The following is a 14,565-nucleotide window of genomic DNA, read 5'->3' as shown; positions in this document are numbered from 1 at the left end:
CGGGGCCGGTTACGTCAAACACGTGGACAACCCCAACTTGGACGGACGCTGCATCACCTGCATCTACTACCTCAACAAGAACTGGAATCCTGAGGTGCGTTCAAGGACCTCTGTTCATTAGAAATTCACTGCAGAGAATTAAACTAGCAACATGTCACTCTGCCCCCTAGTGTTTAAAATGGGAACTGCAGTCTGAAGTCTAATCATTAGAGAGCTGCCACACAGAACCATAGCAAACAAGTACAAGCTGATGAGAGAGAGAGCGAAAGAAGGTTTATTTATTTAAAGCCACTTTAGGATGTGGTTAAAGAAGTGATCCGTCATCATCGTGTCACTTCCTGTCAAGTGTCCTCCAGCTGATCTGTGTGTGTCGTCCATCAGGAGCACGGAGGAATCCTCCGGATCTTCCCCGAGGGGAAGTCTTACGTAGCCGACATCGAGCCGCTGTTCGACAGGCTGCTCTTCTTCTGGTCCGACCGCAGGAACCCACACGAGGTGCAGCCCTCCTTCGCCACCAGGTAACCGACCAATCAGATCAGAGTCTGTGATCGTTGTTTTGTCCTGACGCAGCCTGACCCGTGAGAGAAGTCTTTAACCGCCTTAAATTAAGATGCGTTCTCTTTGAATATTCAAGTTCAGTCATAGAAGAATAGAAGTCAGAGAAGCATGGGGACATGCATACAGGGAGAGTTGGCGCCCTCTGCTGGAGAGAAGAATAAAGTCATTCTGGAAAAAGGAGCGTCTTAAAGCAGTGCACGTGTTTCTTTGTAAACGTAGGGATATAATCTGCTGTTTTAAGATAAATAAAGTCTTAAGATCGCTCTGAAAAATCCAAACAGGAATAAAGATAAATGTGGAAACAGATCAGAAGAAAAGTGAGGGAAATATTAAAGAGTAAAACCATATCTGAAAATGTTCACGTCTCTCCACACATACATTTCTGCCTGCATGTCCTATGTGCGAGTTCTGTTTTGTCTCTGCAGACAGCAGTCAAGCAACGTTTTTAAACATTACTGTCAAACTTCTGATAAAAGTTGAAGGCCCCGCCCCTTTTCCTCGCCTGCTGTTGCTTCACGTTTAAACGAATAAAAGCAGCTCTCAGTCAGAGGCCTCCATGATAATTTGGAGACAAAGCTGCAGGACACAAAACATAAAGATGAACTTCAACATCTGTCCGAGAATGACAGAATAATGATCACACACGAGCCAGTCCCAGGTGGAGCTGCTGTTAGCCAGGCGGCTAGCGCTAACACGACTGTTCAAATGTTCATACTTAGATTAAGATCCTGGGAGGGTCCAGTCCCTGGACCTCTCGGGGGCCCAGATATTTCAGCGGGCTCAAACTGACTAAATGAGCTTTAAATGTGAGAGGTGTAAAAAGTGAGCGAGAGTGACCACAGGTAATAAATCAGCTGATGTTTCTGCCTCAGGTACGCCATCACCACCTGGTACTTTGACTCCAAGGAGAGAGCCGAGGCAAAGAGACGCACAAGAGACCTGACAGGTACACACACATGTTCACCTTCTCGTGTTGCTTTTATTGAAACAATAACACGCATGTACAAAGTTGCTGATGTTTTAGCATGCAAGTGAAGCAGGTCAACGATGACTGATGACTTGGATTAGAGAGAATATTTATGAACTTCAACTTTAATCTGACGGTGGTCTTTGTGTGTGTGTTTCAGCTTCCACTCTGCAGCAGGGCAGCAGCTCCAGCTGAAAGTGAGGAAATGGCACCACCTGGTGTTTGATTCGCTGATCTGCAGGAGGAGACAGCAGGACTCGTCCGGACCACCGAAGCTTCTGAAACGCTGCAAGAAACAAAAGCAGTGTGGAGGAATTCAGGGGGGTTTCAAATCTAAAGTCTGTGTTCCCTGTGTTCCCCGTGTCTTTGGTTGGGATCAGAGATGGTCCACCTTTCTGCACTGCTGAAACCCAATGAATGCTGAGTTCAAGGAACCTGCAGCTACTCTGGACTTTTTCCTGCTACGTGATGTTAGTGCATCTCTCTGGGCTGACTTCTACACAGAGCCCTGCTGAGGAGAGGAAAAGAGCGGACTGCCCCTTTAAGAGAAGGAAGCGTGATTGCAGGTGTTCTCTGAAGTTTATAGACAAACTTTAGAGACATCACGTGAGGTTGACGTATTTCATGTTGTACCTGTTTTACCCTCTTTCTTAAACTTTAGAGGAGGCTGAAAAAACATAGGAGTGTTTCTGTGATCTGTAAAAAATGATTATTTGAACAGATTAGCTGCTTATTGCAAACTATGAAAATATCAAACTGTGTTTTTGCACTCTTTAATTGTTTATTGAAAGGTGAATAAAACGTGATCTTGTTAACATGAATATCTGATGAAACATTTCTTTATTTTATGTCACATTACACATACATGCATTTTTTTTATCCATACTGCATACATGCATATATAAACATACGTACATAAACACATACATATATAGATGCATTCATACATAAACACAAATATATACATACACATGCATACATATATGAATATATACATACAAACATTCATACAAATCTATAGATACATATGCGTACATATAAATATATACATTTAAGTATATGCATACAAAATCTATAGATGTATACATACATGAACACATTCATACTAATAGATACATACATACACATACATACAGACATTCATATATAAATATATATACAGATATACTTAGATACATTTGCATAAAGATATATATGTATAAAGAGAGAAATATATACATTTGCATACCTATGTCATATAAAATGAAAAAATTCAACAATACCCGTCTAAATTTTGAAAAATGCATGTTTTATTTTTTCGTTTTCGTAACATGAATTATTTTTTTTCCAATTTTTCGACATGTATGTATGTCGTTTTTTTCATTTTTCGACATGGGTATGTATGTCTTTTTTTTCATTTTACGACATATGTATGTATGTCGTTTTTTTCATTTTTCGACATAGGTATGTATGTCTTTTTTTTCATTTTTTCGATATAGGTATGTATGTCGTTTTTCTCATTTTTCGACATAGGTATGTATGTCTTTTTTTTAATTTTACGACATAGTTATGTAAATTGTTTTTCTCATTTTTTTAACATAGGTATGTATGTCGTTTTTTTCATTTTTTTTAACATAGGTATGTATGTCGTTTTTCTCATTTTTCGACATAGGTATGTATGTCGTTTTTCTCATTTTTCGACATAGGTATGTATGTCGTTTTTTTCATTTTTTCGACATAGGTATGTATGTCGTTTTTTTCATTTTTTTGACATAGGTATGTATGTCGTTTTTTTCATTTTTACGACATAGGTATGTATGTCGTTTTTCTCATTTTTCGACATAGGTATGTATGTCGTTTTTCTCATTTTTCGACATAGGTATGTATGTCTTTTTTTCCATTTTTCGACATAGGTATGTATGTCGTTTTTTTCATTTTTTCGACATAGGTATGTATGTCGTTTTTTTCATTTTTTCGACATAGGTATGTATGTCGTTTTTTTCATTTTTACGACATAGGTATGTATGTCGTTTTTTTAATTTTACGACATAGGTATGTAAGTCGTTTTTTCTCATTTTTCGACATAGGTATGTAAATTGTTTTTCTCATTTTTTTAACATAGGTATGTATGTCGTTTTTTTCATTTTTTTTAACATAGGTATGTATGTCGTTTTTCTCATTTTTCGACATAGGTATGTATGTCATTTTTCTCATTTTTCGACATAGGTATGTATGTCGTTTTTCTCATTTTTTGAACATAGGTATGTATGTCGTTTTTCTCATTTTTCGACATAGGTATGTATGTCGTTTTTCTCATTTTTCGACATAGGTATGTATGTCGTTTTTTTCATTTTACGACATGGGTATATATGTCGTTTATTTTCATTTTTTTCGACATAGGTATGTATGTCGTTTTTTTCATTTTTAAACATAGGTATGTATGTCGTTTTTCTCATTTTTTCGATATAGGTATGTATGTCGTTTTTCTCATTTTTTTAACATAGGTATGTATGTCGTTTTTTTCATTTTACGACATGGGTATATATGTCGTTTATTTTCATTTTACGACATATGTATGTATGTCGTTTTTTTCATTTTTCGACATAGGTATGTATGTCTTTTTTTTCATTTTTTCGATATAGGTATGTAAATTGTTTTTCTCATTTTTTTAACATAGGTATGTATGTCGTTTTTTTCATTTTTTTTAACATAGGTATGTATGTCGTTTTTCTCATTTTTTGACATAGGTATGTATGTCGTTTTTCTCATTTTTCGACATAGGTATGTATGTCGTTTTTTTCATTTTTCGACATAGGTATGTATGTCGTTTTTTTCATTTTTTCGACATAGGTATGTATGTCGTTTTTTTCATTTTTACGACATAGGTATGTATGTCGTTTTTCTCATTTTTCGACATAGGTATGTATGTCGTTTTTCTCATTTTTCGACATAGGTATGTATGTCTTTTTTTCCATTTTTCGACATAGGTATGTATGTCGTTTTTTTCATTTTTTCGACATAGGTATGTATGTCGTTTTTTTCATTTTTCAACATAGGTATGTATGTCGTTTTTCTCATTTTTTAAACATAGGTATGTATGTAGTTTTTCTCATTTTTCGACATAGGTATGTATGTCGTTTTTTTCATTTTTCGACATAGGTATGTATGTCGTTTTTCTCATTTTTAAACATAGGTATGTATGTAGTTTTTCTCATTTTTCGACATAGGTATGTATGTAGTTTTTTTCATTTTTCGACATAGGTATGTATGTCGTTTTTTTCATTTTTTCGACATAGGTATGTATGTCGTTTTTTTCATTTTTTCGACATAGGTATGTATGTCGTTTTTTTCATTTTTACGACATAGGTATGTATGTCGTTTTTTTAATTTTACGACATAGGTATGTAAGTCGTTTTTTCTCATTTTTCGACATAGGTATGTAAATTGTTTTTCTCATTTTTTTAACATAGGTATGTATGTCGTTTTTTTCATTTTTTTTAACATAGGTATGTATGTCGTTTTTCTCATTTTTCGACATAGGTATGTATGTCATTTTTCTCATTTTTCGACATAGGTATGTATGTCGTTTTTCTCATTTTTTGAACATAGGTATGTATGTCGTTTTTCTCATTTTTCGACATAGGTATGTATGTCGTTTTTCTCATTTTTCGACATAGGTATGTATGTCGTTTTTTTCATTTTACGACATGGGTATATATGTCGTTTATTTTCATTTTTTTCGACATAGGTATGTATGTCGTTTTTTTCATTTTTAAACATAGGTATGTATGTCGTTTTTCTCATTTTTTCGATATAGGTATGTATGTCGTTTTTCTCATTTTTTTAACATAGGTATGTATGTCGTTTTTTTCATTTTACGACATGGGTATATATGTCGTTTATTTTCATTTTACGACATATGTATGTATGTCGTTTTTTTCATTTTTCGACATAGGTATGTATGTCTTTTTTTTCATTTTTTCGATATAGGTATGTATGTCGTTTTTCTCATTTTTCGACATAGGTATGTATGTCTTTTTTTTAATTTTACGACATAGTTATGTAAATTGTTTTTCTCATTTTTTTAACATAGGTATGTATGTCGTTTTTTTCATTTTTTTTAACATAGGTATGTATGTCGTTTTTCTCATTTTTTGACATAGGTATGTATGTCTTTTTTTCCATTTTTCGACATAGGTATGTATGTCGTTTTTTTCATTTTTTCGACATAGGTATGTATGTCGTTTTTTTCATTTTTCAACATAGGTATGTATGTCGTTTTTCTCATTTTTTAAACATAGGTATGTATGTAGTTTTTCTCATTTTTCGACATAGGTATGTATGTCGTTTTTTTCATTTTACGACATAGGTATGTATGTCGTTTTTCCTATTTTTCGACATAGGTATGTATGTCGTTTATTTTCATTTTTTCCGACATAGGTATGTATGTCGTTTTTTTCATTTTTCAACATAGGTATGTATGTCGTTTTTCTCATTTTTTAAACATAGGTATGTATGTCGTTTTTTTCATTTTTTTTAACATAGTATGTCGTATGTCGTTTTTTTCATTTTTTTCGACATAGGTATGTATGTCGTTTTTTTCATTTTTCGACATAGGTATGTATGTCGTTTTCCTCATTTTTTAAACATAGGTATGTATGTCATTTTTCTCATTTTTCGACATAGGTATGTATGTCGTTTTTCTCATTTTTTGAACATAGGTATGTATGTCGTTTTTCTCATTTTTCGACATAGGTATGTATGTCGTTTTTCTCATTTTTCGACATAGGTATGTATGTCGTTTTTTTCATTTTACGACATGGGTATATATGTCGTTTATTTTCATTTTTTTCGACATAGGTATGTATGTCGTTTTTTTCATTTTTAAACATAGGTATGTATGTCGTTTTTCTCATTTTTTCGATATAGGTATGTATGTCGTTTTTCTCATTTTTTTAACATAGGTATGTATGTCGTTTTTTTCATTTTACGACATGGGTATATATGTCGTTTATTTTCATTTTACGACATATGTATGTATGTCGTTTTTTTCATTTTTCGACATAGGTATGTATGTCTTTTTTTTCATTTTTTCGATATAGGTATGTAAATTGTTTTTCTCATTTTTTTAACATAGGTATGTATGTCGTTTTTTTCATTTTTTTTAACATAGGTATGTATGTCGTTTTTCTCATTTTTTGACATAGGTATGTATGTCGTTTTTCTCATTTTTCGACATAGGTATGTATGTCGTTTTTTTCATTTTTCGACATAGGTATGTATGTCGTTTTTTTCATTTTTTCGACATAGGTATGTATGTCGTTTTTTTCATTTTTCGACATAGGTATGTATGTCGTTTTTTTCATTTTTTCGACATAGGTATGTATGTCGTTTTTTTCATTTTTACGACATAGGTATGTATGTCGTTTTTCTCATTTTTCGACATAGGTATGTATGTCGTTTTTCTCATTTTTCGACATAGGTATGTATGTCTTTTTTTCCATTTTTCGACATAGGTATGTATGTCGTTTTTTTCATTTTTTCGACATAGGTATGTATGTCGTTTTTTTCATTTTTCAACATAGGTATGTATGTCGTTTTTCTCATTTTTTAAACATAGGTATGTATGTAGTTTTTCTCATTTTTCGACATAGGTATGTATGTCGTTTTTTTCATTTTTCGACATAGGTATGTATGTCGTTTTTCTCATTTTTAAACATAGGTATGTATGTAGTTTTTCTCATTTTTCGACATAGGTATGTATGTAGTTTTTTTCATTTTTCGACATAGGTATGTATGTCGTTTTTTTCATTTTTTCGACATAGGTATGTATGTCGTTTTTTTCATTTTTTCGACATAGGTATGTATGTCTTTTTTTTCATTTTTTCGATATAGGTATGTATGTCGTTTTTCTCATTTTTCGACATAGGTATGTATGTCTTTTTTTTAATTTTACGACATAGTTATGTAAATTGTTTTTCTCATTTTTTTAACATAGGTATGTATGTCGTTTTTTTCATTTTTTTTAACATAGGTATGTATGTCGTTTTTCTCATTTTTTGACATAGGTATGTATGTCGTTTTTCTCATTTTTCGACATAGGTATGTATGTCGTTTTTTTCATTTTTCGACATAGGTATGTATGTCGTTTTTTTCATTTTTTCGACATAGGTATGTATGTCGTTTTTTTCATTTTTACGACATAGGTATGTATGTCGTTTTTCTCATTTTTCGACATAGGTATGTATGTCGTTTTTCTCATTTTTCGACATAGGTATGTATGTCTTTTTTTCCATTTTTCGACATAGGTATGTATGTCGTTTTTTTCATTTTTTCGACATAGGTATGTATGTCGTTTTTTTCATTTTTCAACATAGGTATGTATGTCGTTTTTCTCATTTTTTAAACATAGGTATGTATGTAGTTTTTCTCATTTTTCGACATAGGTATGTATGTCGTTTTTTTCATTTTTCGACATAGGTATGTATGTCGTTTTTCTCATTTTTAAACATAGGTATGTATGTAGTTTTTCTCATTTTTCGACATAGGTATGTATGTAGTTTTTTTCATTTTTCAACATAGGTATGTATGTCGTTTTTTTCATTTTTTTTAACATAGGTATGTATGTCGTTTTTCTCATTTTTCGACATAGGTATGTATGTATTTTTTTTCATTTTTTCGACAGAGGTATGTATGTCGTTTTTCTCATTTTTCGACATAGGTATGTATGTCGTTTTTTTCATTTTTTCGACATGGGTATGTATGTCTTTTTTTTCATTTTACGACATAGGTATGTATGTCGTTTTTCCTATTTTTCGACATAGGTATGTATGTCGTTTATTTTCATTTTTTCCGACATAGGTATGTATGTCGTTTTTTTCATTTTTCAACATAGGTATGTATGTCGTTTTTCTCATTTTTTAAACATAGGTATGTATGTCGTTTTTTTCATTTTTTTTAACATAGTATGTCGTATGTCGTTTTTTTCATTTTTTTCGACATAGGTATGTATGTCGTTTTTTTCATTTTTCGACATAGGTATGTATGTCGTTTTCCTCATTTTTTAAACATAGGTATGTATGTCATTTTTCTCATTTTTCGACATAGGTATGTATGTCGTTTTTCTCATTTTTTGAACATAGGTATGTATGTCGTTTTTCTCATTTTTCGACATAGGTATGTATGTCGTTTTTCTCATTTTTCGACATAGGTATGTATGTCGTTTTTTTCATTTTACGACATGGGTATATATGTCGTTTATTTTCATTTTTTTCGACATAGGTATGTATGTCGTTTTTTTCATTTTTAAACATAGGTATGTATGTCGTTTTTCTCATTTTTTCGATATAGGTATGTATGTCGTTTTTCTCATTTTTTTAACATAGGTATGTATGTCGTTTTTTTCATTTTACGACATGGGTATATATGTCGTTTATTTTCATTTTACGACATATGTATGTATGTCGTTTTTTTCATTTTTCGACATAGGTATGTATGTCTTTTTTTTCATTTTTTCGATATAGGTATGTAAATTGTTTTTCTCATTTTTTTAACATAGGTATGTATGTCGTTTTTTTCATTTTTTTTAACATAGGTATGTATGTCGTTTTTCTCATTTTTTGACATAGGTATGTATGTCGTTTTTCTCATTTTTCGACATAGGTATGTATGTCGTTTTTTTCATTTTTCGACATAGGTATGTATGTCGTTTTTTTCATTTTTTCGACATAGGTATGTATGTCGTTTTTTTCATTTTTACGACATAGGTATGTATGTCGTTTTTCTCATTTTTCGACATAGGTATGTATGTCGTTTTTCTCATTTTTCGACATAGGTATGTATGTCTTTTTTTCCATTTTTCGACATAGGTATGTATGTCGTTTTTTTCATTTTTTCGACATAGGTATGTATGTCGTTTTTTTCATTTTTCAACATAGGTATGTATGTCGTTTTTCTCATTTTTTAAACATAGGTATGTATGTAGTTTTTCTCATTTTTCGACATAGGTATGTATGTCGTTTTTTTCATTTTTCGACATAGGTATGTATGTCGTTTTTCTCATTTTTAAACATAGGTATGTATGTAGTTTTTCTCATTTTTCGACATAGGTATGTATGTAGTTTTTTTCATTTTTCGACATAGGTATGTATGTCGTTTTTTTCATTTTTTCGACATAGGTATGTATGTCGCTTTTTTCATTTTTTCGACATAGGTATGTATGTCGTTTTTTTCATTTTTACGACATAGGTATGTATGTCGTTTTTTTAATTTTACGACATAGGTATGTAAGTCGTTTTTTCTCATTTTTCGACATAGGTATGTAAATTGTTTTTCTCATTTTTTTAACATAGGTATGTATGTCGTTTTTTTCATTTTTTTTAACATAGGTATGTATGTCGTTTTTCTCATTTTTCGACATAGGTATGTATGTCATTTTTCTCATTTTTCGACATAGGTATGTATGTCGTTTTTCTCATTTTTTGAACATAGGTATGTATGTCGTTTTTCTCATTTTTCGACATAGGTATGTATGTCGTTTTTCTCATTTTTCGACATAGGTATGTATGTCGTTTTTTTCATTTTACGACATGGGTATATATGTCGTTTATTTTCATTTTTTTCGACATAGGTATGTATGTCGTTTTTTTCATTTTTAAACATAGGTATGTATGTCGTTTTTCTCATTTTTTCGATATAGGTATGTATGTCGTTTTTCTCATTTTTTTAACATAGGTATGTATGTCGTTTTTTTCATTTTACGACATGGGTATATATGTCGTTTATTTTCATTTTACGACATATGTATGTATGTCGTTTTTTTCATTTTTCGACATAGGTATGTATGTCTTTTTTTTCATTTTTTCGATATAGGTATGTATGTCGTTTTTCTCATTTTTCGACATAGGTATGTATGTCTTTTTTTTAATTTTACGACATAGTTATGTAAATTGTTTTTCTCATTTTTTTAACATAGGTATGTATGTCGTTTTTTTCATTTTTTTTAACATAGGTATGTATGTCGTTTTTCTCATTTTTTGACATAGGTATGTATGTCGTTTTTCTCATTTTTCGACATAGGTATGTATGTCGTTTTTTTCATTTTTCGACATAGGTATGTATGTCGTTTTTTTCATTTTTTCGACATAGGTATGTATGTCGTTTTTTTCATTTTTACGACATAGGTATGTATGTCGTTTTTCTCATTTTTCGACATAGGTATGTATGTCGTTTTTCCCATTTTTCGACATAGGTATGTATGTCGTTTTTTTCATTTTTTCGACATAGGTATGTATGTCGTTTTTTTCATTTTTCAACATAGGTATGTATGTCGTTTTTCTCATTTTTTAAACATAGGTATGTATGTAGTTTTTCTCATTTTTCGACATAGGTATGTATGTCGTTTTTTTCATTTTTCGACATAGGTATGTATGTCGTTTTTCTCATTTTTAAACATAGGTATGTATGTAGTTTTTCTCATTTTTCGACATAGGTATGTATGTAGTTTTTTTCATTTTTCAACATAGGTATGTATGTCGTTTTTTTCATTTTTTTTAACATAGGTATGTATGTCGTTTTTCTCATTTTTCGACATAGGTATGTATGTATTTTTTTTCATTTTTTCGACAGAGGTATGTATGTCGTTTTTCTCATTTTTCGACATAGGTATGTATGTCGTTTTTTTCATTTTTTCGACATGGGTATGTATGTCTTTTTTTTCATTTTACGACATAGGTATGTATGTCGTTTTTCCTATTTTTCAACATAGGTATGTATGTCGTTTATTTTCATTTTTTCCGACATAGGTATGTATGTCGTTTTTTTCATTTTTCAACATAGGTATGTATGTCGTTTTTCTCATTTTTTAAACATAGGTATGTATGTCGTTTTTTTCATTTTTTTTAACATAGTATGTCGTATGTCGTTTTTTTCATTTTTTTCGACATAGGTATGTATGTCGTTTTTTTCATTTTTCGACATAGGTATGTATGTCGTTTTCCTCATTTTTTAAACATAGGTATGTATGTAGTTTTCCTCATTTTTCGACATAGGTATGTATGTCGTTTTTTTCATTTTCTCGACATAGGTATGTATGTCGTTTTTCTCATTTTTCGACATAGGTATGTATGTCGTTTTTTTCATTTTTCGACATAGGTATGTATGTCGTTTTTCTCATTTTTTAAACATAGGTATGTATGTAGTTTTTCTCATTTTTTCGACATAGGTATGTATGTCGTTTTTTTCATTTTTACGACATAGGTATGTATGTCGTTTTTTTAATTTTACGACATAGGTATGTATGTCGTTTTTTCTCATTTTTCGACATAGGTATGTAAATTGTTTTTCTCATTTTTTTAACATAGGTATGTATGTCGTTTTTTTCATTTTTTTTAACATAGGTATGTATGTCGTTTTTCTCATTTTTCGACATAGGTATGTATGTCATTTTTCTCATTTTTCGACATAGGTATGTATGTCGTTTTTCTCATTTTTTGAACATAGGTATGTATGTCGTTTTTCTCATTTTTCGACAGGTATGTATGTCGTTTTTCTCATTTTTCGACATAGGTATGTATGTCGTTTTTCTCATTTTTTTAACATAGGTATGTATGTCGTTTTTTTCATTTTACGTCATGGGTATATATGTCGTTTATTTTCATTTTTTTCGACATAGGTATGTATGTCGTTTTTTTCATTTTTCAACATAGGTATGTATGTCGTTTTTCTCATTTTTCGACATAGGTATGTATGTATTTTTTTTCATTTTTTCGACAGAGGTATGTATGTCGTTTTTCTCATTTTTCGACATAGGTATGTATGTCGTTTTTCTCAGTTTTTTAACATAGGTATGTATGTCGTTTTTCTCATTTTTCGACATAGGTATGTATGTCGTCTTTTTTACATTTTTTTAACATAGGTATGTATGTCTTTTTTCTCATTTTTCGACATAGGTATGTATGTCGTTTTTTTCATTTTTTCGACATGGGTATGTATGTCTTTTTTTTCATTTTACGACATAGGTATGTATGTCGTTTTTCCTATTTTTCGACATAGGTATGTATGTCGTTTTTTTCGTTTTTTAGACATAGGTATGTATGTCGTTTTTTTCCTTTTTCGACATGGGTATATATGTCGTTTATTTTCATTTTTTTCGACATAGGTATGTATGTCGTTTTTTTCATTTTTCAACATAGGTATGTATGTCGTTTTTCTCATTTTTAAACATAGGTATGTATGTAGTTTTTCTCATTTTTCGACATAGGTATGTATGTAGTTTTTTTCATTTTTCGACATAGGTATGTATGTCGTTTTTTTCATTTTTTCGACATAGGTATGTATGTCGCTTTTTTCATTTTTTCGACATAGGTATGTATGTCGTTTTTTTCATTTTTACGACATAGGTATGTATGTCGTTTTTTTAATTTTACGACATAGGTATGTAAGTCGTTTTTTCTCATTTTTCGACATAGGTATGTAAATTGTTTTTCTCATTTTTTTAACATAGGTATGTATGTCGTTTTTTTCATTTTTTTTAACATAGGTATGTATGTCGTTTTTCTCATTTTTCGACATAGGTATGTATGTCGTCTTTTTTACATTTTTTTAACATAGGTATGTATGTCTTTTTTCTCATTTTTCGACATAGGTATGTATGTCGTTTTTTTCATTTTTTCGACATGGGTATGTATGTCTTTTTTTTCATTTTACGACATAGGTATGTATGTCGTTTTTCCTATTTTTCGACATAGGTATGTATGTCGTTTTTTTCGTTTTTTAGACATAGGTATGTATGTCGTTTTTTTCCTTTTTCGACATGGGTATATATGTCGTTTATTTTCATTTTTTTCGACATAGGTATGTATGTCGTTTTTTTCATTTTTCAACATAGGTATGTATGTCGTTTTTCTCATTTTTAAACATAGGTATGTATGTAGTTTTTCTCATTTTTCGACATAGGTATGTATGTAGTTTTTTTCATTTTTCGACATAGGTATGTATGTCGTTTTTTTCATTTTTTCGACATAGGTATGTATGTCGCTTTTTTCATTTTTTCGACATAGGTATGTATGTCGTTTTTTTCATTTTTACGACATAGGTATGTATGTCGTTTTTTTAATTTTACGACATAGGTATGTAAGTCGTTTTTTCTCATTTTTCGACATAGGTATGTAAATTGTTTTTCTCATTTTTTTAACATAGGTATGTATGTCGTTTTTTTCATTTTTTTTAACATAGGTATGTATGTCGTTTTTCTCATTTTTCGACATAGGTATGTATGTCATTTTTCTCATTTTTCGACATAGGTATGTATGTCGTTTTTCTCATTTTTTGAACATAGGTATGTATGTCGTTTTTCTCATTTTTCGACATAGGTATGTATGTCGTTTTTCTCATTTTTCGACATAGGTATGTATGTCGTTTTTTTCATTTTACGACATGGGTATATATGTCGTTTATTTTCATTTTTTTCGACATAGGTATGTATGTCGTTTTTTTCATTTTTAAACATAGGTATGTATGTCGTTTTTCTCATTTTTTCGATATAGGTATGTATGTCGTTTTTCTCATTTTTTTAACATAGGTATGTATGTCGTTTTTTTCATTTTACGACATAGTTATGTAAATTGTTTTTCTCATTTTTTTAACATAGGTATGTATGTCGTTTTTTTCATTTTTTTTAACATAGGTATGTATGTCGTTTTTCTCATTTTTTGACATAGGTATGTATGTCGTTTTTCTCATTTTTCGACATAGGTATGTATGTCGTTTTTTTCATTTTTCGACATAGGTATGTATGTCGTTTTTTTCATTTTTTCGACATAGGTATGTATGTCGTTTTTTTCATTTTTACGACATAGGTATGTATGTCGTTTTTCTCATTTTTCGACATAGGTATGTATGTCGTTTTTCCCATTTTTCGACATAGGTATGTATGTCGTTTTTTTCATTTTTTCGACATAGGTATGTATGTCGTTTTTTTCATTTTTCAACATAGGTATGTATGTCGTTTTTCTCATTTTTTAAACATAGGTATGTATGTAGTTTTTCTCATTTTTCGACAT

General features: G+C 30.6%; 1 protein-coding gene across 1 annotated transcript in view; it reads left to right on the top strand.

Moving 5' to 3' along the window:
- The window catches only part of egln3 (egl-9 family hypoxia-inducible factor 3), a 12,714-nt gene extending 10,368 nt beyond the window's left edge, over nucleotides 1–2,346 (top strand). The window contains exons 3-6 of the mRNA XM_079369651.1: nucleotides 1–94; nucleotides 382–518; nucleotides 1,431–1,504; nucleotides 1,686–2,346. The exon at nucleotides 1–94 is cut by the window's left edge and continues 26 nt beyond it. Coding sequence (XP_079225777.1) covers nucleotides 1–94; nucleotides 382–518; nucleotides 1,431–1,504; nucleotides 1,686–1,720 — 340 coding nt within the window. The 3' untranslated portion in view covers nucleotides 1,721–2,346. The remainder of the gene's footprint in view (nucleotides 95–381; nucleotides 519–1,430; nucleotides 1,505–1,685) is intronic.
- Nucleotides 2,347–14,565: the final 12,219 nt, after the last annotated feature.

This window comes from Symphodus melops (genome assembly GCF_947650265.1).
Source record: "Symphodus melops genome assembly, chromosome: 19".
In the NCBI taxonomy this organism is placed as follows: domain Eukaryota; kingdom Metazoa; phylum Chordata; class Actinopteri; order Labriformes; family Labridae; genus Symphodus; species Symphodus melops.
This window is presented reverse-complemented; position numbering and strand designations above follow the sequence as displayed.